General features: G+C 44.6%; 1 protein-coding gene across 1 annotated transcript; it reads left to right on the forward strand.

The window, feature by feature from the left end:
• The first annotated feature begins 4,816 nt into the window (after positions 1-4,816).
• On the forward strand, positions 4,817-26,191 carry SMAGP (small cell adhesion glycoprotein). The gene is made up of 4 exons (XM_068970086.1): positions 4,817-4,920; positions 5,555-5,626; positions 24,555-24,635; positions 25,300-26,191. Exons 2-4 carry the CDS (start codon positions 5,593-5,595, stop codon positions 25,476-25,478), a joined length of 294 nt encoding a protein of 97 aa, XP_068826187.1. The 5' UTR covers positions 4,817-4,920; positions 5,555-5,592; the 3' UTR covers positions 25,479-26,191.
• Positions 26,192-26,854: the final 663 nt, after the last annotated feature.

Below are 26,854 nucleotides of genomic sequence, written 5' to 3' on the forward strand. Positions count from 1 at the left end.
ACTGGCCCAGTTTGGGAGGAGGCATGTTAGTGTCTACAGGAATGACAGGAAGACCGTGTTGGTGGTGGTAGAGGGTGGGAGTAGGAAGGAGGGTGGATTACAAAGAAGGGCAAAGAAGCTTTGGGGTGATTTGACTGGGATAGTGGTGATAATTTAATATGTATCCATTTGTCAAAACTGATCAAATTGTACCCTTTATGTGCAGTTTATTGGGTGTCCCATACAAACATTAATACAAAGAGCTTGAGAACTTGCGGGACTTTTCAGTAGACATGTCGCTTAGGGAGCTGGAAATGCATATTTGTACTTAGGAGTCATTTTTCTAAGATCTAATCCTGTTATTGTTCCATTTAAAAACTTCAAAGGATCTCTAATGAAGTGGAGGTTGCATATCCCCCTATCAAAGTCCTCCTGTCTGTATTTTAATTCCTCTTCTAGAAGGCATCCCGCTCCCCTGGCACTCGGTCACTGCTGCGGGTGATACTCTAGGACTAATGGAGGGGGTAGAGGAATGCTAGGAATACAGGCTTCCTGGCTGTCCAAGGCCCTCCAGGACCTGCATAGAATGCTCCTCCCAAGGCAAAACCCCAGTTCAAGCCTTTTCTCTTTGGGGCTTTCCTGACCCTCATCTCCTAGGAAACTGATCCTCTTTGGGAAGTGTGCCAGAGAGGACTCCTAGGGTCCTTGGTCTATTGGTGGGGAGATAAGCACTCAAGGTAACTTCCACAAAAGAGGCACAAATGAAGTGGAAAACTTAACTGTGTGAGACTGACACTCTATTAGCATATGCCGCCTCCCCACCTGAGGCTCCAGGAATATTGGGGAGAGGGCTAGTAAGCTGGGCATGAGTAATCATTCTGCTTATCTAGGGCAGATGGTCCCAGTTAGGAATCAAATTATTTACCCTAATTTGAAAAATGGTGAAGTTGTAGCTGGTCCAATGGTAGTGGGTTGACAGAACTTACTAGACTAGGACTTAGAAGACTGCCATCCTGGCAGCACCAAAAGAAGGGGCTGAAAGCTGGGCAGAGATGAAAATGTCTTACCCTCTACCCTGAGGCCCCTGGAGGTCTGTTGCCATAAGGATGGCTGCTCCAGCTTCTGAAGTCTGGCATTTAATACCTGGAGAATACTGGTAGCTCACCACCACCTGAGGCGTCATTCATCACCTATCTGTATGCATCTAGAATTGATTGCAAGCCCATCACCCAATCCCTGACTTCCAACAATGTGAAGGAGACTATTGACAGACCAGGTAAAATATCCAGAGAATACTAGAAACTAGACACATCCAGGATACACGGGACACACCAGAGAGCAGAGGACACACTGATTACGGTATTGGTTATTTTATGCTGAAGTGGATGCTGAGCATGTGCATGCATGTTGTTCACTCAATCGTGCCTGACTTTTTGAGACCCCATACACTGCAGCACACCAGGCTTTCATGTCCTTCACCATCTCCTGGAGTTTTCTAAAATTTGTGTCCATTGAGTTGGTGATGCCATCCAACCATCTCATCCTCTGTCGTCCCCTTCTCCTCCTGCCTTCAGTCTTTCTCAGCATCAAGGTCTCTTCCAAAGACTTGGCTCTTCCCACCAGGTGGCCAAAGTAGTGGAGCTTCAGCTTCAGCATCAATCCTTCCAATGAATATTCAGGGTTGATTTCCTTTAAGACTGACTGGTTTGATCCCCTTGCTGTCTCAAGAGTCTTCTCCAACACCACAGTTCGAAGGCATCAGTTCTTTGGTGTTCAGCCTTTTTTATTGTCCAGCTCTCATATCCATACATGATGACAACTGGAAAAACCATAGCTTTTAGCTAGATGGACATTTGTAGGCAAAGTAATGTCTCTGCTTTTTAATATGCTGTCTAGGCTTGTCATTGCTTTTCTTTCAAGGAGCAAGCGTCTTTTAATTTCATGGTTGCAATCACCTTCCACAGTGATTTTGGAGTCCAAGAAAAGTCTGTCACTGTTTCCATTGTTTCCCCATCTATTTGCTGTGAAATGATGGAACCAGATGCCCTGATCTTAGTTTTCTGAATGTTGAGTTTTAAGCCAACTTTTTCACTCTCCTCTTTCACCTTCATCAAGAGGCTCTTTAATTCCTTAAATTCTTCTTTGCTTTCTCTGCCATAAGGGTGGTGTCATCTGCATATCTGAAGTTATTGATATTTCTGCCCGCAATCTTGATTCCAGCTTGTGCTTCATCCAGCCCGCATTTTGCACGATGTGCTCTCTATATAAGGTAAATAAGCACGATGACAATATACAGCCTTGACATACTCCTTTCCCAATTTGGAACCAGTCTGTGCATGCATATGGATCCTATTTTTCCGCATGTTTACACTTTCAAAGTGAGTGGCATGTGCCAACATGGATAAAATCATGTACCAGCAAAGCTTTTAAGGTTACATTTTAAACAGAAAAAAAGATGCTTCTGAGAGACTATGAACCTTCACATTAAATTGTAAAAGTAATAGCAAATCAGTAGTCAGTTGGACTGGATGGCTTCTGAGAGTCTGTGGTTCTAACAATCTTGAAACATAATGGAGGGACTTCCTTGGTGGTCCAGTGGTTAAGAAACCGCCTGCCACCGTGGGTTCAATCCCTGGTCTAAGAAGATCCACATGCTTTGAGGCAACTAAGTCCATGTGTCACAACTACTGAGCCTGTTCCCCACAAGAGAAGCCCTGCAATGAGAAGCCCGCACAGCACAAGGAAGTGCAGTAGTCCCCACTTGCCACAATTAGAGAAAGACCATGTTAAGCCATGAAGACACAGCACAGCCAAAAATAAATGAATAAAAAAATAAAAATAATTTTTTAAAGTGTTAGGAAAAAAACATAATGGAATATGCCATGGGGGAGACTGACCCAGATACAAGAAAAATCTCAACTTTCCCTGGAATTCATGGTCAATTTGTCAATAAATGCAAGCAGTTGTCCACCTCTGCAATTTAACCCTTAGGATTTGAGTTTCCTTTTCTATTCTTTTATCTGAGGACTGGCCAGGCTTACCTTTTTATTAACTTACATACATCTTGCCTACGTGTTAACTTTCTTTACCTTTCTCGGTTGGATTGGTAGTTTTCTCACACATGGACTTTTTTCTTCCTCACTGACAACTGCTATATTGTTGAATATATATTTAAGTGAATGAATTTAATCAACTTATTTTGTTTTTTTCCTTTTTTTAACCAATAAGTATCTTTAGGAATAAAAGCAACTATCTTTGCTTACTTATTATTTTATTTATTCTTTGCTTCCCCCCCCAAACTTATTTTTAACTGAAGGAAAATTGCTTCACAATATCTTGTTGGCCTCTGCCACACATCAACATGAATCAGTCATAGGTATACATGTGTCCCCTTCCTCTTTAACCCCCACCCCACCCATTCCCACCCCTCTAAATTGTTACAGAGTATTCTTTGCTTTTTTCCCCTTACTCTATGCCCCTATTCTCTGAGACTCTGTCTTTCAGTCCTTGTTTCCCAAATGAACAAGTACAATTCCTCTCTATCTGATTTATATAAATATTGATTCGCAAAGATAGAGAACTCCTTCCAGGAATAAGAAGCAAGCATAGAAATCTGTAACACTTAGAGGGAAGATGAGTAACAATAAGAGTTCTAACTAGTAAGTAGGAAGCCAAGATAACATTTACTGAGCACTTACTATTGTGCCAGGTAAGCTTCTAACGCTTTAAATGCATGAACTCGGTCCATCCCCACAGTAATTCTGTGAGACAGGTACTGCTCCAGAAGAGAGAAATGAAACAGAACTGTCCAAGAACAAACAGCAGAGCAGGTTCCAGAGCCTGTGTTAACACTAACATTACAGCCTTACTCATCGAGCTCCTCATTAATTGGGAACATTTCCTGCCACAAAGAAGTGAGTCAAGAGGTGACTGAAGTCTGGCATTAATTAGTCTCAAATGGAGGTGTTTCCCAGGTGCTAGAACCACACTGAAAAGGCATGATTTTTCAGTCCCCCATTTCAGGGATGAAAGATCAGATTTTAGAGATGTTAACAATCTGCCCAAAGTCACACGGCTAAGAAGCAGCGGAGCTAGGACTGTTTTGAGTCCAAAGTCCACGAGTCTCTTCACCTCTGCACTACATCTCTTCAGAAGAATTCGGGCATCGTTCCTCTCTCCATCGCACCCCCATGCTCCCCGGCCCGAGGTGTGCCCACTACGTTAGCTTAGGTTCCAAGCTTCTGCACACAGACCTGTTTACGTAAATGACACGCAAACGCAAGTGAAATGTAACTTTTTATTTGCTGAAAATTCAAATAATGTCGGTGGCGGGGAAAGCGGATGGTCGCACTAACCCCGGGGCTCATCAGGTCCCGTGCCCTCCGGAGCCTCGAGGCAGGCGGGGGAGGAAGCGGCTCCGGATGGAGAGTAAAGTGACAATCGGAGAAGGAAAAGCAGCCTTTCCTCCCGGGGGAGCAGGAGGCGGCCGGCGGGCAGAGGGAACCTGCAGAGGGCGGTTTCTCTCCTCTTTTCCTGTCCCACCCAGTCGGCCGCCCCCACCCCACCCCCACCCCTACTCCCGCCGGCCTCGGCAGCTAACTCTGCCAGTCCCTGCGCGCTTCCTCAGCTCCGAGTCCCCGGCGGGTCCCCGCGCTGCCTGCGGTGCCCGCCCCCGTCGAGTTGAGAGGGACGCGCGGCGCCCGCCCGTCCCCGCCGCCCGTCCGACTGGTAAGGTGAGCACGCGGGGGAGGGGACTGCGCAGGGCGGGAGGGCCGCGCGCGCCGGACGCCCACACTCACACCGCAGCCGCCGCGGCCGCGGAGGAACTGAAACCCAGAGCGGCCGAGCTTGGGCCTCGGCTGGAGCCTCCCGTCTTGGCGGCTCGGAACCCGTGCCCAGGACGGGCCGCCCTCGGAGCGCAGCGAGCCCTGCCTGGCGCCGGTAAAGGGGGCCGGGGCGGGGGCCGCGAGCCCCGACGATCGTGGACGCGACGAGGGCCCCAGGGTGTCCCGGTCTCGGCAGGGCCAGGTGGGGGGCGGGCCCGGGGGCCCGGCTAGCGGGGGATCGGTAGACCGCTCGGACGGCGCAGCGGACGACCGAGGGGCACTGGGAGGCGGCGAGCCGGGCCTCGACAACCGGCCGTCTCGGACGGGCCGGGGGACGATTGAGGACCCTCTCTGCGGTTCCCCGCTCCTGGCTCCCCCAGCGGGGCCGGGTCCCTGCCCCCGCGCCGCCACCGAGCCTGGGCCGGGGGCCTGCCCTCCCTGCGCTCTCCTGACACCTAGTGGACGGCTCCCCCAACTCGCGGGCTGGGAGAGAGCCGGTGGTGGGGGGAAACCTATTACCGCGCCTGGGCGAGCCTGGGTCCGTTGCTAATTTGCAGACTCTTACCTAACTTTCTCAGGCCCAGTGAAGGGATCTCGGGAAAGACGCGCAAAGGGGAAAGGGTGGGTGGGGGGAGGCGAAGGGATTCTGGAAAACCTGGCACCAGATGCTTTCTTAGGATTTCCGGTCGTTTTCAGCCCCAGGCACGGGCCCACCCACCTCATGCTGGGCTCTGTCCCTTTTCCTACAGACCCACACCTCCCTACCGGTGCCCGATCACCTACCGCGATGACTGGCTTCCCAACCACGCCTCCTCCAGCAGGTAGGTGAGCGCCTCTCCCAGTTCAAGTCCCTCACCCATAGCCCAGTTCCGGAATTCCCTGAGGCCTCAGCCCAGGAGGGAAGACTCTTCCACCACTCTCCACCTGCCTGACACCGCAAAACCCGGGAGGAAGCCGAAGGCAACCTGACTGCACACTTCAGTACAGTTTGAATCTGGAGTTTCATGGACCTGGGCCCATTCCTGGTACCACTTAGAGCTTTGTGACCTTGAGTGAATTATCTACCTTCTTAGCGCCAGTCTCCTCATTTGTAAAATGGGGGAAATAGTACCTTAAGAGATTATCTGTGAGGGTGAAATGAGATAATCCATGTAAAACACTGAACACAGTGTCTGGTGTCTAGGAAGCGCTCAAAAACATGGGTTATTATTACTGGGTGCTTGTAAGAAAAGTCCATCTATTCCTGAGAAGCAGTTTTGCTTGTTTTTTCCCCCCTGGCCCCCAGTTGTGTGGGATTCCCCAAATCTCTGCCATGTGGTGTCCTAGTTCCCTCACCAGGGACTGAACCTGGCCCCCTACAGTGGAGGGGCAGATTCTTAACCACAGGGCTGCCTGGGAAGTCCCTCGGCCTGCTTTTTAATTCCACTCTGATGATTCACTCCAGCATCAAAAATCCCTTGTTCCTGAAACTATTGTTAACCCTGTTCCTCAGGCCAGTATCCCCTCTTCTTCTGCTTCTCATTGAGAATGGAGTCCCACCTTTCATTTCATAAACAAACTTAGCTGGACAAACTAAGCTTGTTTTCATTGCATGTTAATTAGGATGAGGAAAGAATGAAACCTTGGTTAGTCTGTATACTTTTGTTTTCATATACGGTCTCATCTGTCATTAGGACAGACATTCTCTGCTTTTCTGTTGTGGAAACGAGTGAGAACCCCAGGGGAAGTTGAAGGTGCTGTCCTGTATGACTGGTGATGAACACAATTCAGATCTTTAGTTTTCTGCTGAGAGATAAGAAAAGGGAGAAATGGGTAACCAGCTGGATTAGTCAGTACAGGCTTCATGAGTGGGGAAGGGGATTAAGCATTACGCTTGAAGGATGGGTGAGGTTTATACAGGCCAAGACGGGTGCAGCAGGGATTCCAGACAAAGGCAGTGCCACCTCTTGTGAGCTGCAGAGCCTGTACTTACCCTGGAGGGTATCCTGAGGGAGAAGACAGAGGCCCTCCAGAGTATACCTGCCTGTAGGGAAGAGAAGTGACGCTTGCCTGGCAGCTAAGGAGTTAGAACTTGGGCAAAAGGAGAACTGTATACATTCCTTTTATTTTAAGTTGGTGGTAGGATAAACATACTATAAATGTTACCATTTTGATTATTTTTTGGCGTGTTGTTCAGTGCTGTTAAGTATTGATTGACATTCAAGTTGCTCTGCAATTATCACCACCATCCATCTCCAGAACTTTTCACCTTCCCGAACTGAACCTCTGTATCTATTAAATAATAACTCTTCCTTCCACTTTCCCCACAGCCCCTGGCTACCACCATTATACTTTCAATCTGTTTGTATTTGACTAAGTACCTAGTGTAAGTGGAATCATACAAAATTTGTCCTTTTGTGTCTGGCTTATTTCAGTTAGCATAACATTTCCGAGGCACATCCATTTTGTAGCATGTGTCAGAATTTCCTTCCTTTTTAAGGCTGAATAATATTATATACATATATATGTATATAAGTACATCATTTTTTTAATTCATTCATTCATCAGTAGATACTTGGCTTGCTTGGCTGTTGTGAATACTGCTGCTGTGAACATGGTTTTACAAATATCTCTTTGAGTCCCTGCTTTCAATTCTTTTGGATTTATACCCAGAAGTAGAATTGCAAGAATGTGTGGTAATTCTGTTTAATTTTTTGAAGACCTGTCATACTGTTTCCCAGGGTAGCTGTACACTTTACATTCTTAACAGCAATGCACAGGGTTCCAATTTCTCTACATCTCTACAACACTTGTTATTTTTTGATTTTTAATAGTGGCTATCTGAATGGGTGTGAATGGGATCTCACTGTGGTTTTGATTTACATTTCCCTGATGGCATCACGGACTTGATGGACGTGAGTCTGAGTGAACTCCGGGAGATGGTGATGGACAGGGAGGCCTGGCGTGCTGTGATTCATGGGGTCGCAAAGAGTCGGACAAGACTGAGCGACTGAACTGAACTGAATGACTAGTGATGTTGAACCTCTTTTCATGTGTTTATTGGCATCTGTATATCTTCTTTGGAGAAATGTCTATTCAAGTCCATGCCCATTTTTTAATTGTCTGTTTTGATTTGTTGTTGAGTTGTGTATTTACATTTTTGACCCACCAAATGACTTGAGTGGAGTGGTATTTTAGAACATACCATATAGTCCCCTACCCAGTGGGTCCAAGCAAATGTATTAATAAGTTCCCAGGACAGAAATGGAAAAAAATCCCACAGGGTGAGAGCTTTCACTGGGAAAAATGTAATCATTGAGGGCCTCGCATGTCTCTTCCCCACCTCCCTACCTATCCCCTCTCACATCCCTTTTCCTCAATCTGTAAAGTCCTCCACAAGGAGGACTTTAAGAGGGTTGAAAGTGAGGGCCACATTGTAACTTTCATGGGCCCTTAGCACGTGTGCCTTTGTGGACCCATTCCTTCATTTGAAAAAGGTAATATACTAAAAATTGTATTTTAGAACTGTGTTGCTGTAAGGAAGAATATAATATCAATATAATAAAATCACTAATGGTTATATTTATAATTAATTGATTGATATAGCAATATTACAATGTCCTTGACATAAACATGCATCAATTTTTTCTTCTGATTTTAAAAGAAGTTAAGATCATTAAAAAACATTTTCATGGGCCTCTAGAAGTATTGTGGATCCTAGCATGTTGCCTGTTGTATGTAGTGCGTAAGTTGCCCTCTTGGAAGGAGAGTGGAGTGGAACTTGGTGTTGTGGGCTCTGCCCACCCCACCAGGTAAAGCCCAATCCCTTGCCACCTAGTCACACTAGGTTGTCCTCACTCTAGATTAGATGCTCAGGGTTTTTCATCATGCTTAGTCTTCATCACAATCCTGTGAGCACTTATTAAAAAGTTATTTGTTTATTTATTTTTGGCTACACTGGGTGCTCATTGCTGTGCACGGGCTTTCTCAGGTTGCAGCAAGTGGGTGCCACTCTTTGTTGCCATGCACAGGCTTCTCTCTGTGATGACTTCTCTTGTTGCAGAGCATGGACTCTAGGGTGAACGGGCTTCATTAACTGTGGCGCACGCACTTAGTAGCCCTGAGGCCTGTGGGATCTTCCCAGACTAGGGATCAATCCCCTGCATTGGCAGGCAGATTCTCAACCACTGGACCATCAGGAAAGTCCTGTGAGAATGTTTCATTCTCATTTTAAAGAAGCAAAAACTGAGGTTCAGAGACGTTAAATGTTCAGAGGCTAAACTCTCCCAAGGTTAAGCAACTGATAATGGCAGAGGCAGGATATTGTGCCAAGTCTGATTTATTCTAGAGCCTGTATTCTTTCCATCATAGTGCACTGCTCTCAGCCACTCCACCCCGTGGCTGAGGCACATGACAAAGAAGGAAGAAGAAAGGAAGCAGAATTCCAGGGCGGGTTCCCATGGAAAGGAGAACTGGGGGAGCCGCCCTGTGCTGGGCAGGGCTAGAGCAAATAAGTAGGTTGGCAGACTCAGGTGGCAAAGGATCTGATGTCTCAGTGATAAGAGATTTAGCCCAGGAACAAGGGCCACAAAGAAACCAACCAGTATCTAGGTTAACTATAACAAAAAAAAGAGTAGGTGAGCCAAATAGATCTTGAAGTTCGTTTACTGTAGGTTAGGATTTGGGTTAGCCTCAAATCTCAAATCTTGTGGTCCTCAGCCCCAGGCCTCCCTCCTTGAAGAAAATCAGTGCTATACTCTTTCCATGTCTAAGAAGGGAAGGAACAAAGACACCTTCTTATTCCTTTGTTTGGAAGAGGAGACAGGAGAGAAATGGGATGGGAAAAGGAGATCAGGGAAGTAAACCATTCCTTCCACTTAATGCCAGGTTTCCTGAACTTTGTTTATTTCATTGTTGTTTTTTCATTACAAAGCTATTACATCCCCCTCAGGGAAAAACCTTCTAGGCTTCTCTGTGTGTATATATATATATGTGTGTGTATTTATAGTTTTATTTTAACCTACTTTTTCTTTACAAACATGTAATCATATTACACGTACTGCCCTAGCAATTTGCTTTTTTTGTCTAACCATATACTCTGTTCCAGTAATTGCAGATCTACCACATTCTTTTTAACAAGTGTGTACTATTTCCAGAATGAATGGCCTGTCATTTATTTAATCATTCTTCTGCTGATAGACATTCAGATATGTGTCACTCTTGCAAACAGTGCTTCAGTGAACACCCTTTCCATCCTGCAGTCAAGCTCTGAGAACCAAACCCAGCGGACAGTTCAACAAAATGTTCAGGCTGGAGTGAATAGGGATGATTCCAGACTTTGGAGAGAACCTTGAAGTGAGGAGACAAATTTGTAGCTGGGCCTAGCCAACCGCTGAGTGACGAGGGGCTGGTGGATGAAGCTTGCCGAGCTGCCTCAGTTTTCTTGGCTTGTATGTAACGATAACACCAACCCTAGTTATATCACGTTATTGGAGTGGAGATAAAATAGCTTATGTTTTTTGAACTCTAAGTCACAGATACAGATTACCATTGTGATACTTGGGCTTCCCAAGTAGCGCTAGTGGTAAAGAACCCGACTGCCCACGCAGGAGACATAAGAGACACGGGTTCAACTCTTGTGTCAGCCCAAAGGCCCCAGCTCATTCACGCGAACATCCTGTGACCTGTAGTCTGAGAAAAATTCTTCTGCATAGAGTTGAGTTCATATTCTTTTTTTTTTTTTTTTGGCTACACCACATGACGTGTAGAATCTTAGTTCCCTGACAAGGGATCCAACCTCTGCCCCATGCAGTGGAAGCTCAAAAGGTTTAACCACTGAACCACCAGGCAAGTCCCTGTTTTTTTGTTTTTAATTGAAGTATAGTTGATTTACAATGTTGTGTTTGTTTCTGCTGTTCAGTAAAGTGAACCAGTTATATACACAAACGTATACCCAGTCTTTTTTAGATTCTTTAAAATTTTTTATGTTTTTAATAGACATTTTATTTTGGAATAATTTTAAGTTTATAGAAAAGTTGAAAAAATAGTACAGTACCCTTTCATTTCAGTTCAGTTCAGTCGCTCAGTCGTATCCAACTCTTTGCGACCCCATGAATTGCAGCACGCCAGGCCTCCCTGTCCATCACCAACTCCCGGAGTTCACTCAAACTCACGTCCATCGAGCTGGTGATGCCATCCAGCCATCTCATCCTCTGTCGTCCCTTCTCCTCCTGCTCCCAATCCCTTCCAGCATCAGAGTCTTTTCCAGTGAGTCAACTCTTCACATGAGGTGGCCAAAGTATTGGAGTTTCAGTTTTAGCATCATTCCTTCCAAAGAGCACCCAGGACCGATCTCCTTTAGAATGGACTGGTTGGATCTCCTTGCACTAGTCAATCTAATCACATGGACCACAGCCTTGTCCAACTCAGTGAAACTAAGCCATGCCATGTGGGGCCACCCAAGACAGAGGGGTCATGGTGGAGAGGTCTACAGAATGTGGTCCACTGGAGAAGGGAATGGCAAACCACTTCAGTATTCTTGCCTTGAGAACCCCATGAACAGTAGCAAAAGGCAAAATGATAGGATACTGAAAGAGAAACTCCCCAGGTCGGTAGGTGCCCAATATGCTACTGGAGATCAGTGGAGAAATAACTCCAGAAAGAATGAAGGGATGGAGCCAAAGCAAAAACAATCCCCAGCTGTGGATGTGACTGGTGATAGAAGCAAGGTCCGATGCTGTAAAGAGCAATATGGCATAGGAACCTGGAATGTTAGGCCTATGAATCAAGGCAAATTGGAAGTGGCAAACAGGAGATGGCAAGAGTGAACGTCGACATTCTAGGAATCAGCGAACTAAAATGGACTGGAATGGGTGAATTTAACTCAAATGACCATTATATCTACTACTGTGGGCAGGAATCCCTTAGAAGAAATGGAGTAGCCATCACGGTCAACAAAAGAATCTAAAATGCAGTACTTGGATGCATTCTCAAAAATGACAGAATGATCTCTTCATTTCCAAGGCAAACCATTCAATAATATCACAGTAATCCAAGTCTATGCCCCAACCAGTAACGCTGAAGAAGCTGGAGTTGAACGGTTCTATGAAGACCTCCAAGACCTTTTAGAACTAACACCCAAAAAAGATGTCCTTTTCATTATAGGGGGCTGGAATGCAAAAGTAGGAAGTCAAGAAACACCTGGGGTAACAGGCAAATTTGGCCTTGGAATGCGGAATGAAGCAGGGCAAAGACTAATAGAGTTTTACCAAGAGAACGCACTGGTCATAGCAAACACCCTCTTCCAACAACACAAGACAAGACTCTACACATGGACATCACCAGATGGTCAACGCTGAAATCAGATTGATTGTATTCTTTGCAGCCAAAGATGGAGAAGCTCTATACAGTCAGCAAAAACAAGACTGGGAGCTGACTGTGGCTCAGATCATGAACTCCTTATTGCCAAATTCAGACTGAAATTGAAGAAAGTAGGGAAAACCACTAGACCATTCAGCTATGACCTAAATCAAATCCCTTATGATTATATAGTGGAAGTGAGAAATAGATTTAAGGGACTAGATCTGATAGAAAAGTGCCTGATGAACTATGGACGGAGGTTCGTGATATTGTACGAGAGACAGGGATCAAAACCATCCCCGTGGAAAAGAAATGCGAAAAGCAAACTGGCTGTCTGGGGAGGCCTTACAAATAGCTGTGAAAAGAAGAGAAGCGAAAAGCAAAGGAGAAAAGGAAAGATATAAGCATCTGAATGCAGAGTTCCAAAGACTAGCAAGGAGACATAAGAAAGCCTTCCTCAGCAATCAATACAAAGAAATAGAGGAAAACAACAGAATGGGAAAGACTAGAGATCTCTTCAAGAAAATTAGATACCAAGGGAGCATTTCATGCAAAGATGGGCTCAATAAAGGACAGAAACAGTACCCTTTCGTTACCTGAAATGTCATTTGGTACATTTGACATTAATACAGAGGACCATAGTACATTTGTGAAGACCAAAAAATTAACACTGGCACGATACTGTTAACAAATTACAGATTTCACTGAGATGTCACATTTGAAAATTTGATTTTGAAGATAATTCTGATAAAAGACTTCAAATTTTCAAAAATTCTTAACATTAAGACTGAGAAAAGTCTTGGAGGGTCAGCTAGTTCAGCTACCCTTTCTGAGCCAGGGTTCTCTTTCCTGATGCCCACAAAGCTTCTGTCCCGCTTTGGACAGATTCTCTGGGGGAGACACCCATCTCCCGTTAGTTTCTGCCAGTAGTCCTTTTGTACAAGTTGATGTATTCGAAGACAGCACTCAAGTCCTAGTCCTTGCTTCCTGACCAGGTTTTCACTCTGAGCTTTCTCTTGCAAGCTTTCCTCATCTGATGTGGTTTCTCTTGCAAGCTTTCCTTATCTGATATGGTTTCCAAGCCATTTACTGTGTTCCCCGCTCAACTCAAAAATACCCAGACTCAACTCAGCAGCCTAGGAGTAGCACAGAGTGGGACTGCCCTGCTGATACCACTATTAGAGGCCATATTTATATTCATGGTGCAAATTGCCAACATCCTCTGGATCGTCAAAAAAGCAAGAGAGTTCCAGAAAAACATGTATTTCTGCTTTATTGACTATGCCAAAGCCTTTGACTGTGTGGATCACAATAAACTGTGGAAAATTCTGAAACAGATGGGAATACCAGACCACCTGACCTGCCTCTTGAGACACCTGTATGCAGGTCAGGAAGCAACAGAACTGAACATGGAACAACAGACTGGTTCCAAATAGGAAAAGGAATACGTCAAGGCTGTATATTGTCACCCTGCTTATTTAACTTATATGCAGAGTACATCATGAGGAACGCTGGACTGGAAGAAACACAAGCTGGAATCAAGATTGCCGGGAGAAATATCACTAACCTCAGATATGCAGATGACACCACCCTTATTGCAGAAAGTGAAGAAGAACTAAAAAGCCTCTTGATGAAAGTGAAAGGGGAGAGTGAAAAAGTTGGCTTAAAGCTCAACATTCAGAAAACGAAGATCATGGCATCCGGTCCCATCACTTCATGGCAAATAGATGGGGAAACAGTGGCTGACTTTATTTTTCTGGGCTCCAAAATCACTGCAGATGGTGATTGCAGCCATGAAATTAAAAGACGCTTACTCCTTGGAAGGAAAGTTATGACGAACCTAGACAGCATATTAAAAAGCAGAGACCTTACTTTGCCATCAAAGGTCCATCTGGTCAAGGCTATGGTTTTTCCAGGAGTCATGTATGTATGTGAGAGATGGACTATAAAGAAAGCTGAGCGCCGAAGAATTGATGCTTTTGAACTGTGGTGTTGGAGAAGACTCTTGAGAGTCCCTTGGACTGCAAGGAGTTCCAGCCAGTCCATCCTAAAGGAGATCAGTCCTGGGTGTTTATTGGAAGGACTGATGTTGAAGCTGAAACTCCAATACTTTGGCCACCTGATGCGAAGAGCTGACGCATTTGAAAAGACCTTGATGCTGGGAAGGACTGAGGGCGGGAGGAGAAGGGGACGGCAGAGGATGAAATGGTTGGATGGCATCATCAACACAATGGACATGGGTTTGGGTGAACTCTGGGAGTTGGTGATGAACAGGGAGGCCTGGCGTGCTGCAATTCATGGAGTCACAAAGAGACACGACTGAGCAACTGAACTGAACTGAAAAAATAAGAGCAAGCTTTAACTATTTTAGGATTATAAAAGTCATTATCATTGTAAGAAACTTGAAAGATAAAGGAAAAGATACAGAAGAAACTAAAAGGCGTCCAAAATCCTACCACCTCCCTGTCGCTTTCACTGCTGTTTTGAGGTCTGTGCTTCCAGCGCCAGTGAGTTTCTACTGATCCCACTGTAAGTCTTTTATAGATGCTGCCACTAAGCTGTGGCTTCCCCCTGCTTTATTTGTGAGTAGTTGATTTCCTGGACCCAAGAGCAAGGAGTCTGTTGAATTCTCATCTTGTTAAATCTGGCCCATTTCTCCAGCCATTTTTAATCTCTGTTTATCAACTTATCAGTGGCTCCTTAACTTTGTGTCTTTCACAAATTTGCCAAAACTTCCCTGGGTCTACTGGGTTCTGTATTTACGCGAAGGACACTAAACCCTTCCACACAGCACCAGTAAGGCAGAACACCAAAACCAAAGCTCTTGTAAAGAATTTGATATTTACTTTTTGTGGGGCCATGCTCCCCAGCTTGTGGGCTCTTAATTCCCTGAGCAGAGATTGAACCTGGGCCCTCAGCAGCAACAGCACAGAGCCCTAGCCACTGAACTACCAAGGAGCTCCCTCATTTATGTATATTTTAAAAATATTTTTATTTATTTAGCTGTGCTGGGTCTTAGTTGAGGCACGTGGGATCTAGTTCCCTGACCAAGGATCAAACCCAGGCCCCCTGCATTGGGAGCATTGGGTCCCAGCCCCTGGGCCACCAGGGAAGTCCCCCTCACTATTTTTTAAATACTAGCAAAAAAGCTAAGAGCTGTTACCATAAGGGGAAAATGTATTATTGGACTTTGTTATATCTGTCTTGTGATTTAACATTTTTATTTTGAATTACATAAAGGCCTTAATTTGGCCCTGGCATGGTCTGTCATAATAACATCAATTCAAAAAGAACTAAGGTCAAGTCCCCGCGGAAGAATCTCTGTTTAGACTGGCATCACTCCATTCCTTGATGGCCAATTACTACCCCACTTAGTCCTTAATAAAGCCAGGCTGTTAGTCCACAGAGATGTTATAAACACTCCATCATGTGTTCTCGGATGAGATGCTAGCTACTCAGGCAGCACCTTCAACTCCCCTAACCCACCCCCTCCTCATCCTTACTCTTTAAGTTGATGACATGACCTTCTATTTTCTAGAGTTCTCAGGCTCCCCTGCCCCCATCTGCATACTACCCGCCTCCATGCCCACGTGCACATTAATCTTGAGTGATCTCTGCTGTCCGCAGCCAGTCCCTCCATCTGTGCACTGGATCCCATCCCTTCAAGGACATGACTCCAGGTGTCAATTGTTGGCTCCGGGGGTCAGTTGTTCCCTCTCATCTGAGTCATTCATATCCATACATAAACATACTGTCATTTCTCCCATCCAAAAAGCAAAAACAAAAAATTTGAACTCTCTTACCCCCTCCAGCTATAGCTCTATTTCCCTGCTCACCTTGCAAAAAATAAGAGTTTATATCCTGCTGTCAGTGCCTTTCCTTCCCTTTTTTTCTTTTTTACTGAAGTGTAATTATTGACTTACACATTGTGTTAGTTTTAGGTGTACGGCAAAGTGATTCAATGATTCAGTTATTCAGTAGATACATATATATCTATTCTTTTTCAGGTTCTTTTCCCTTATAGGTTATTAAAAAATATTGAATATAGTTCCCTGTGTTATACAGTAGGTCCTTGTTGGTTAATTATTTTATAGATAGTAGCATGTATATGTTAATCCCAAGCTCCTAATTTCCCCCTTTCCCCTTTGGTGACCATAAATTTGTTTTCTGTGTCTGGGTTTATTTCTGTTTTATAAATAAGTTCATTTATTTTTTTTTAGATTCCACATAAGCGATATCATATCATGTTTGTCTTTGTCTGGCTTACTTAGTGTGACAATCTCTAGGTCCATCCATGTTGCTGCACATGGCATTATTTCATTCTTTTTATGGCTGAGTAATATCCCAGAGAGTGTGTGTGTTTGTGTGTGTGTGTGTGTGTGTGTGTGTGTATCTTTTTATGGCTGAGTAATCCCTGTGTGTGTGTGTGTGTGTCTTCTTATGGCTGAGTAATATCCCTGTGTGTGTGTGTGTGTGTGTCTTTTTATGGCTGAGTAATATCCCACTGTGTGTGTGTGTGTGTCTTTTTATGGCTGAGTAATATCCCACTGTGTGTGTGTGTGTGTGTATCTTTTTATGGCTGAGTAATATCCCTGTGTGTGTGTGTGTGTGTGTGTGTGTGTCTTTTTATGGCTGAGTAATATCCCTGTGTGTGTGTGTCTTTTTATGGCTGAGTAATATCCCACTCTGTGTGTGTGTGTGTGTGTGTGTTTATGTATGTGAGTGTGCACGCACGATCTTCTGATCCATTCATCTGTCAAGTGACATTTAGGTTGCCTTCTCTTTTTTTCTTGAACACACTGTAAACCAGGGATTTATACTCAGCACTTCACCAAACGTCTCTTGTCAATGTTACTCATGACCTCTGCATGCAAAACCTGGTAGTCCTCCTACTTGGTCTGTTTGGCTGATACTCCTCAGCCTCCTAACCCTCCCTGGGCTCAGTCCTTTGTCCTCTTTGTCCATACTTACTCTCTTGGTGATCTCATTCCGTCTCATGTTTGTAAATACACTGGCTTTTTATTTATTTTTTAAAAACTGTTTCTTTATGGCTGTGCTGGGTCTTTGTTGCTGTGGCGGCTTTTCTCTCGTTGGGCCGAGCGGGCACTACTCTCCGTTGCAGTGCTGGGGCTTCTAACTACAGTGGCTTCTCTTGCTGCAGAGCATGGGCTCGAGGGTATGCAGGCTTCAGTCGTTGTGACTCCTGGGCTCTGGAGCCCAGACTCTGAGTTGTTCTCTGCAGCGTGCAGGATTTTTCCGGGCCAGAGATCGAACCTGTATCTCCTGCATTGGCAGGCAGATTCTTTACTACTAAGCCACCGAGGAAGCCCTGTGCTGACTTTTAAAATCTCCAGTCCAGACCTCTTCCCCAGATTCCAGTTTTTCAATTTATTTATGGTTGTCCTAGGTCTTCGTTGCTTTGCTCGGGCTTTCTCTAGTCGCAGTGAGCGGGCGCTGCTCTTTAGTTGGGCTTCTCACTGTGGTGGCTCCTCTTGTTGCAGAGCACAGGCTGTAGAGCATGGGGTCAGTAGTTGTGGGGTTGTCTCAAGGCATGTAGAATCCTCCCAGACCAGGGATTGAACCCATGCCCCTGCATTGGCAGGTGGACTCCCAGGCACTGGACCACAGGGAAGTCTTAGTTGTTGTTGTTTTTTCGGCGCACCATGCAGCCTGTGGGATCTTGTTTCCCTGACCAGGGATTGACCCTGCACCCTCAGCAGTGAAAACTCTGGACTGCCAGGGAATTCCCCCCTTAACTTCTATAGGTGTTTATTTCACTCAAGTCACCTCCCTGGCCACCCCATTCACAGTCCAACTCCTGATTCCCTTTCCTGCTTTTATTTTCTACATAGCACTAACCAAAGTCTAACGTGGTACAACCTTTACTCCTTTGTCTGTTCATGGTCCATCTTCCCCCAATCAGGATGTAACTTGTATGACAAAATGGGTTTTTTTTTTAAATTGCAGTAAAATTAGACACAAGATAAAATTTACCCTTTTAAAGGATACAGTTCAGTGGCACTATGTACATTCCCATCGTTCTGCAGCCGTCACCGTCATCCATCTCTAGAACTTTCTCGTCATCCCAAACTGAAACTCGGTACCTGTTAAACAGTATCCCCTCACTCTCCTCTCCTCCCAGCTGCTGATAACCACTTTCTGTACCTATGAATTTGACTATTCTAGGTACCTCAGATAAGTAGAGTCATGTGCTGTTTGTCCTTTTGTGACTGGCTTACCTCGGTTAGCATATCGTCAACATTCATCCATGTTGTAGCTTGTGTCAGAACATCCTTCCTTTTCAATGCTTCATAATATTCCGTTGTGTATGTGTGTGTACACGTACACATGTATGTGTGTGTGTTAGTTGCTCAGTTGTGTCTGACTCTTTGCAGCTCCATGGACTGTGGCCCACCAGGCTCCTCTGTCCTTGGAATTCTCCAGGCAAGAATATGGGAATGGATAGCCATTCTCTTCTCCAGGGGATCTTCCCAATGCAGAGATCAAACCCAGATCTCTTGCATTGTAGGCAGATTCTTTACCATTTGAGGCACCAGGGAAGCCCATATATATACACACACATACACACATATATATAAAATTATGCCATCTTTTGTTTATCTGCTCATCTGTTGATAGACATTTGAGTTGTTTCACTCTTTAGTTGTTAATGTGAATAATGCTGCTGTGAGCATTGATGTACAAATGGTAGTCCCAGTTCCTGCCTTCATTTCTTGTGGATAAATACCCAGAAGTGGAATTGCTGGATCATGTGATAATTCGATCATGTGATAATTCTATTTAATTTTTTTAAGGAACTATGAACGCATGAGTTTTTGCCTGTTGCGTTCACTAATCTATAACCAAACTAATCTATAATCGAACAGAGGCTGGTCCAAAGTACACACTCCATAAATACTTGTTGAATTAACTTTTTAATTTCTCATTCTCTGGACAGTCTAAAAAGGCTGTGTGACTTGTCTGACCTAGCTTGCTCCTAGTGGTCTCACACTAACTCTTAATGCTTGTGGTTTCAAGTTCAAGACCCCCAAAGCAGTCCCTTATAACTTGTACTAGAATTTTGCTGGGAATGGTATCAGTTTCACCAGTTGTTTATGGAACCCACCCCATTCCGTGGCCCTTCAGGCTTCTGGCCCCTCTATCTTTCTCAGAAGCTCCTGTGTCACCAGTAGCTGTCCCATTTACATACTCTCCCAGTGCCCTTGACTGTCACCTCACTGAATCCCTTTCATATCAGCCTGGTGCTTTTTGCTTCGCTTCTCTTGAGCTCACTTCTCCATGTCGCCAAGGCTCCTGCTACTCTTTTAGTGCAGAAATCATTCACTTTGACAGGAGGCAGAGGCAAAAGGGGCTGAGAGATTTCTAGTCTCTGTTACCTCCAATCTCTTAGCTTCAGTGCCAGACAGCAGACCTGTCCCGTTTCCTTGTTTTTGCTCCAAATATAACACTTTTAAAATTGTCCTTCCAGTGTCCTTTGCCAGCTGGAGCTGTGTAGAGTTTCCTGACACGGTTCTCTAAGTTTCTGCTATTAGCTTTTATGTGCATTTTTTTAAAGACTCACCTTCTGAAATCACGTTACTGGAAATGGGCTTACAGGAAATACAGAACTGGGACAGAACACTCAAAACTTATGTAACTTTGTAACAAGAACCCTAAAACTACAACAACAATCTGAATTAAAATACTAGCAGTCAAATCTCTGCTAACAGTCGAACCTCGAATCCTTGTCCATCCTAGACCCCTGTGCCCTGTGGAGTGTGCTTCCTCCTAGATTAGAGGTAGGTTCCGGAGAGATGTCACTTCCAAGAAAGACTGTTTTCATCAAAATTAAAAATCTGATGTAGGATCTGCCTTCTTCTAGTGTTTTTTGAATAGAGATAAATTTTATACAGACTTAAATTTCGTATAGGGGTCTCCCTTCATCTGATGTGTTGGATAGAAGGAAAATTTTTTTTACCACCTTCGTTTCCATTTATTGCTTCACCAGATGGCTTAATATAAGTGGAAAACAACTGATATCTGCATCCAAGGAAGGTTCAGTTCAGTTCAGTTCAGTCGCTCAGTCGTGTCCGACGCTCTGTGACCCCATGAATCGCAGCACGCCAGGCCTCCCTGTCCATCACCAACTCCCGGAGTTCACTCAGACTCACGTCCATCGAGTCGGTGATGCCATCCAGCCATCTTATCCTCTGTCATCCCCTTCTCCTGCCCCCAAACCTTCCCAGCATCAGAGTCTTTTCCAATGAGTCAGCTCTTCGCATGAGGTGGCCAAAGTACTGGAGTTTCAGCTTTAGCATCATTCCTTCCAAAGAAATCCCAGGGCTGATCTCCTTCAGAATGGACTGGTTGGATCTCCTTGCAGTCCAAGGGACTCTCAAGAGTCTTCTCCAACACCACAGTTCAAAAGCATCAATTCTTCGGCACTCAGCTTCCTTCACAGTCCAACTCTCGCATCCATTCATGACCACTGGGAAAACCATAACCTTGACTAGACGGACCTTTGTTGGCAAAGTAGTGTCTCTGCTTTTGAATATGCTATCTAGGTTGGTCATAACTTTTCTTCCAAGGAGTAAGCGTCTTTTAATTTCATGGCTGCAGTCACCATCTGCAGTGATTTTGGAGCCCAAGAAAACAAAAGTCTGACACTATTTCCCCATCTATTTGCTGTGAAGTGATGGGACTGGATGCCGTAATCTTCGTTTTCTGAATGTTGAGCTTTAAGCCAACTTTTTCACTCTCCTCTTTCACTTTCATCAAGAGGCTTTTTAGTTCCTCTTCACTTTCTGCCATAAGGGTGGGGTCATCTGCATATCTGAGGTTAGTGATATTTCTCCCGGCAATCTTGATTCCAGCTTGTGTTTCTTCCAGCCCAGCGTTTCTTATGATGTACTCTGCATATAAGTTAAATAAGCAGGGTGACAATATACAGCCTTGACGTACTCCTTTTCCTATTTGGAACCAGTCTGTTGTTCCATGTCCAGTTCTAGCTGTTGCTTCCTAACCTGCATTCAGGTTTCTCAAGAGGCAGGTCAGGTGGTCTGGTATTCCCATATGTTTCAGAATTTTCCACAGTTTATTGTGATCCACACAGTCAAAGGCTTTGGCATAGTCAATAAAGCAGAAATAGATGTTTTTTCTGGAACTCTCTTGCTTTTTCCGTGATCCTGTGGATGTTGGCAATTTGATCTCTGGTTCCTCTGCCTTTTCTAAAACCAGCTTCAACATATGGAAATTCACAGTTCACATATTGCTGAAGCCTGGCTTGGAGAATTTTGAGCATTACTTTACTATCGTGTGAGATGAGTGCAATTGTGCATAGTTTGAGCATTTTTTGGCATTGCCTTTCTTTGGGATTGGAATGAAAACCGACCTTTTCCAGTCCTGTGGCCACTGCTGAGTTTTCCAAATTTGCTGGCATATTGAGTGCAGCACTTTCACAGCATCATCTTTCAGGATTTGAAATAGCTCAACTGGAATGCCATCACCTCCACTAGCTTTGTTTGTAGTGATGCTTTCTAAGGCCCACTTGACTTAACATTTCAGGATGTCTGGGTCTAGGTAAGTGATCACACCATCGTGATTATCTTGGTCGTGAAGATCTTTTTTGTACAGTTCTTCTATGTATTCTTGCCACCACTTCTTAATATCTTCTGCTTCTGTTAGGTCCATACCATTTCTGTCCATTACCAAGCCCATCTTTGCATGAAATGTAACTAACCCTTGCTATCTCTAATTTTTTTTGAAGAGATCTCTAGTCTTTCCCATTCTGTTGTTTTCCTCTATTTCTTTGCACTGATTGCTGAGGAAGGCTTTCTTATCTCTCCTTGCTAGTCTTTGGAACTCTGCATTCAGATGCTTATATCTTTCCTTTTCTCCTTTGCTTTTCGCTTCTCTTCTTTTCACAGCTATTTGTAAGGCCTCCCCAGACAGCCAGTTTGCTTTTTTGCATTTCTTTTCCATGGGGATGGTCTTGATCCCTGTCTCTTGTACAGTGTCACGAACCTCCGTCCACAGTTCATCAGGCACTCTATCAGATCTAGTCCCTTAAATCTATTTCTCACTTCAACTATATAATCATAAGGGATTTGATTTAGGTCACACCTGAATGGTCTAGTGGTTTTCCCTACTTTCTTCAATTTCAGTCTGAATTTGGCAATAAGGAGTTCATGATCTGAGCCACAGTCAGCTCCCAGTCTTGTTTTTGCTGACTGTATAGAGCTTCTCCATCTTTGGCTGCAAAGAATACAATCAATCTGATTTCAGCGTTGACCATCTGGTGATGTCCATGTGTAGAGTCTTGTCTTGTGTTGTTGGAAGAGGGTGTTTGCTATGACCAGTGCGTTCTCTTGGTAAAACTCTATTAGTCTTTGCCCTGCTTCATTCCGCATTCCAAGGCCAAATTTGCCTGTTACCCCAGGTGTTTCTTGACTTCCTACTTTTGCATTCCAGCCCCCTATAATGAAAAGGACATCTTTTTTGGGTGTTAGTTCTAAAAAGTCTTGGAGGTCTTCATCGAACCGTTCAATTCCAGCTGCTTCAGCGTTACTGGTTGGGGCATAGACTTGGATTACTGTGATAGTAAATGGTTTGCCTTGGAAACGAAGAGATCATTCTGTCATTTTTGAGATTGCATCCAAGTACTACATTTCGGATTCTTTTGTTGACCATGATGGCTACTCCATTTCTTCTAAGGGATTCCTGCCCACAGTAGTAGATATAATGGTCATTTGAGTTAAATTCACCCATTCCAGTCCATTTTAGTTCGCTGATTCCTAGAATGTCGACGTTCACTCTTGCCATCTCCTGTTTGACCACTTCGAATTTACTTTGATTCATGGACCTAACATTCCAGGTTCCTATGCCATATTGCTCTTTACAGCATCGGACCTTGCTTCTATCACCAGTCACATCCACAGCTGGGGATTGTTTTTGCTTTGGCTCCATCCCTTCATTCTTTCTGGAGTTATTTCTCCACTGATCTCCAGTAGCATATTGGGCACCTACCGACCTGGGGAGTTTCTCTTTCAGTATCCTATCATTTTGCCTTTTGCTACTGTTCATGGGGTTCTCAAGGCAAGAATACTGAAGTGGTTTGCCATTCCCTTCTCCAGTGGACCACATTCTGTCAGACCTCTCCACCATGACCCACCCGTCTTTGGTGGCCCCACATGGCATGGCTTAGTTTCACTGAGTTGGACAAGGCTGTGGTCCTTGTGATCAGATTGACTAGTTTTCTGTGATTATGGTTTCAGTGTGTCTGCCCTCTAATGCCCTCTCCCAACACCTACCCTCTTAGTTGGGTTTCTCCTACCTTGGACGTGGGGTATCTCCTCACCGCTGCCCCTCCTGACCTTGAACGTGGAGTAGCTCCTCTCGGCCTTCCTGCGCCCACGCAGCCACGGCTCCTTAGATCCAGGGAAGCCAATCTCTTAAGTCTCTTGCATTGGCAGGCGAGTTCTTTAGCACTAGCGCCACCTGGGGAGCCCCTACAGTAAAATGCTGACTAGGAGAAAACTGAAGGGCTTCCTGACTTATGGAAAGGGAAGCCTGGGTAGTGACTTTCTAGAAGTGGGACTTCCAGGCTCTGAAGGACAGATAGACCAATATAGCAGGAGGAGGTATGGGATATATTTTGGGATAGGAGAGGCCTTATTTCAAAAACTTTCTAATTGCAAGGCCTACTCTGAATGTGTAGAAAAGGGTTTTAACGAGGGAAGGAGAAATGTTTCATTATTTTTAAAAAATGTTTACAAAGAGTTTGTAAGAACATTAAAGAAATGCATGTGCTGTATAATATAAATATACGTACACATATATGCATTCATTATTTGATCTCATTTATATAAAAATGTGTATTCCTAACAATAACATACCCTGTTGAATTACTACATGTCACGACAACCCTATAAAGTAGGTACTGTTATCGCCAGTTCGCAAATGCACAGATGGGTTAGGTAATTTTCTAACGACACAGCCTGTGAAAGATAAAGCTCAGATTTGAACCTTGCTGGTATATATATGTATATATGTGTGTGTGTATATTTTTTGCCAGGCAGTGCAGTTTATAGAATCTTAGTTCCCTGCCCAGGAATCAGACCTCGGGCCCTCAGCAGTACAAGTGCGGAGCCCTAACCACTGTACCACTAGGAGATTCTAGAGCCCATACTCTTAACTATTATGTTAGACAGAGAGGAATCTATCAAAATGTTCATTGTGGTGGTTTGCTTTCTCCTCTGTTCTCCAGGTTTTTCTATACAGATATCCTATAAGAGTTAAATGATAAAAGTTTGAGTAGGGAAGAAGGGGGGGGTTTGAAATTGAAGGATAAATATGTGTTTTAGAACAAAAGAATCCACCCTATTTCCTTTTCCACTTTGTTAAATTTTCCAGAAGAACTGATGGCTACCACAATTCTACAGGCCACTGAGGCCCTGTCTCCGGAAGCTGAAGCCAGCACAGCTCTCATTGCAGGTAACAAAGACTCTGAGTCAAATCCAAGGGGCCTTCTGAGCTCAGGGGCCCTCTTGCTTCAAAGACAGCAAGAAACCAATGTGATGGACTAAGATTCTCCCTATACAGAACAGCACCACAAACTAGAGTCTAAATCTATTAATGGGTTCACTTTGGCATGTAAGTTATGTTACACACACACACAGAGGCTTCACATCAGAGGCACTGCCAGTAATTGAGAGGTTGGGAGGTAGCCACAAACAGATGCACTGCCTATGGGTGCTCCAGTCGGGTGTGGGGATAGGGATGAGGATGTGTGTGGTTTGTTGAGTGGTGAGAAAGAGGATGGGAGGGATCAGAAACCCCTACAGGAGGCGATGGATTTAAAAACTCTTCCTGTTGGGATAAGCGATTTCCTGTTTCCCTCCTTCCTATTTCTATCGTAATCATCAGGAACGAGTTGAGCAGGAGTTCATTTTGACAGAAATCAAGTCCTTAAGCCCAAGGAGACTCTGGATATCATATACTGAGGAAGTTGGGCTTGGTGGGAGAATATGGACTTGGACACTAGTTAACAGCATGAGGATCCTCATTAAGAGTGAGGGAATCTTCTAAAGCAGGGGACCCCGTGAGTTACTGAGATGCCCCCAATCCTGAAACATGCGTTTTCCCTCTCCTTTCCAAGTTGTTATCACCGTGGTCTTCCTCACCCTGCTCTCAGTCGTGATCTTGATCTTCTTTTACCTGTACAAGAACAAAGGCAGCTACGTCACCTACGAACCCGCAGATGGCGAGCCCGGTGCCGTTGTCCTGATGGAGAATGATTCAGCCAAGGGTAGGGAAAAGGAAGAATATTTCATCTAATGGTTCCCAGGCCCCAAGGAGCTTATCCAGGTTCCAGTGCTATCACACTATTTATTAGGTGAAAGTTTTACCTGAAACTGGTGAGAACCATTGATTGATATGGGTAGACCTGAGCTCCTTCCAGGACACAGACCTAAATGCCAGCATCACCAACACCATGGACCCAGGACATGAAGAAAGCTGCTCACGTCTCTTAACCAGGCCTCTGTCACACAGCTTCTGACTGATGAGTGAGATGGAGCTGGACTGGGCAACACTGGAGTATATACCCAGTCATCTTCACTTTTTTCACAGGTTGAAGGGAAGAAGAGTTGGGGGTCACTGGATGCTCCTCTGTCCCTTACCTGGTCACCTAGTGACAACCCAAGTGGAAGTAGTATCCTTAGTTCTTCCCAGAGGCGGGAGACCACAAGGAAAGGCCGGGCCAGGAAACTGTGGAGACCTCCCTCCTGATGAACATGCCACATCCCTTAATCTGAGCCCTTCCTTTCCTTAGCCCCCAACAATCCAGACATATGCTATTTTTATCAGAATTAAAATCATTTATTGATACAGAAATCCGATTCTCATGTGCAAAAAACCACCATCTTTACACTGTGACTTATCTTTGTTGAGACTTTTTTGACAGGTTGCTGCTGTTGTTCAGTCTCTCAGGCCTGTCCGACTCTTTGTGACCCCATGAACTGCAGCATGCCAGACTTCCCTGTCCTCTATCGCCCAGAGTTTGTGCAAGTTCATGTCCATTTTTTGCTTACTCAACTCTTACCTGTGTTCTCTCTCAAGCAAAGGGGGCCCCAAGGAAGTTTCAGAAGTTCCCAGAACAATCTCAGAGGTTTGCAACAGAGGTGGTCCTGGGAAGTTTGTCCTAGAAGAGGGGCATTAGAAACAGACCCGGGGAGATGAGTTGTTTAGCCTCCATCCTGGCAAGGGCCAGTATGTCCCTGATCCATTCTGTGTACACACAGAGGGAACCAGGAACAACCTGTGACTTTTTCCACCATTGCCCTTTCTATCTCATTTCATCCATCTCAAAATGAGGCATATTTAAAAGGTACAGTGTTTTGGTAGAAATCATTAATTCTCCATGCATTGTTTACTTTGGAATTAAACTAAACCTCCTTCAAGGTCTTAACTATATGGTCTCCATTTTTCAAGCTCAAGTCCACTCAAGGTAAGACCCAAGAGTTGAGAAATTCATCTTAGCAACTTATATTCCAGTTTTCAGCATTTCTCCAAACAGAATTTTGGAAAAACCGAAGATCACCCTCAACTTACAGCTTAACAGTTGTCAAACTAAAAAGCATTTTCCTCAAGTCCAACTTAAGGGCTGGAGGAGACTCCTCCAAATGAGGAGACTCCTCCAAATGAGGAGACTC

The sequence above is a fragment of the Capricornis sumatraensis genome, chromosome 4 (genome assembly GCF_032405125.1).
Source record: "Capricornis sumatraensis isolate serow.1 chromosome 4, serow.2, whole genome shotgun sequence".
Lineage (NCBI taxonomy): Eukaryota > Metazoa > Chordata > Mammalia > Artiodactyla > Bovidae > Capricornis > Capricornis sumatraensis.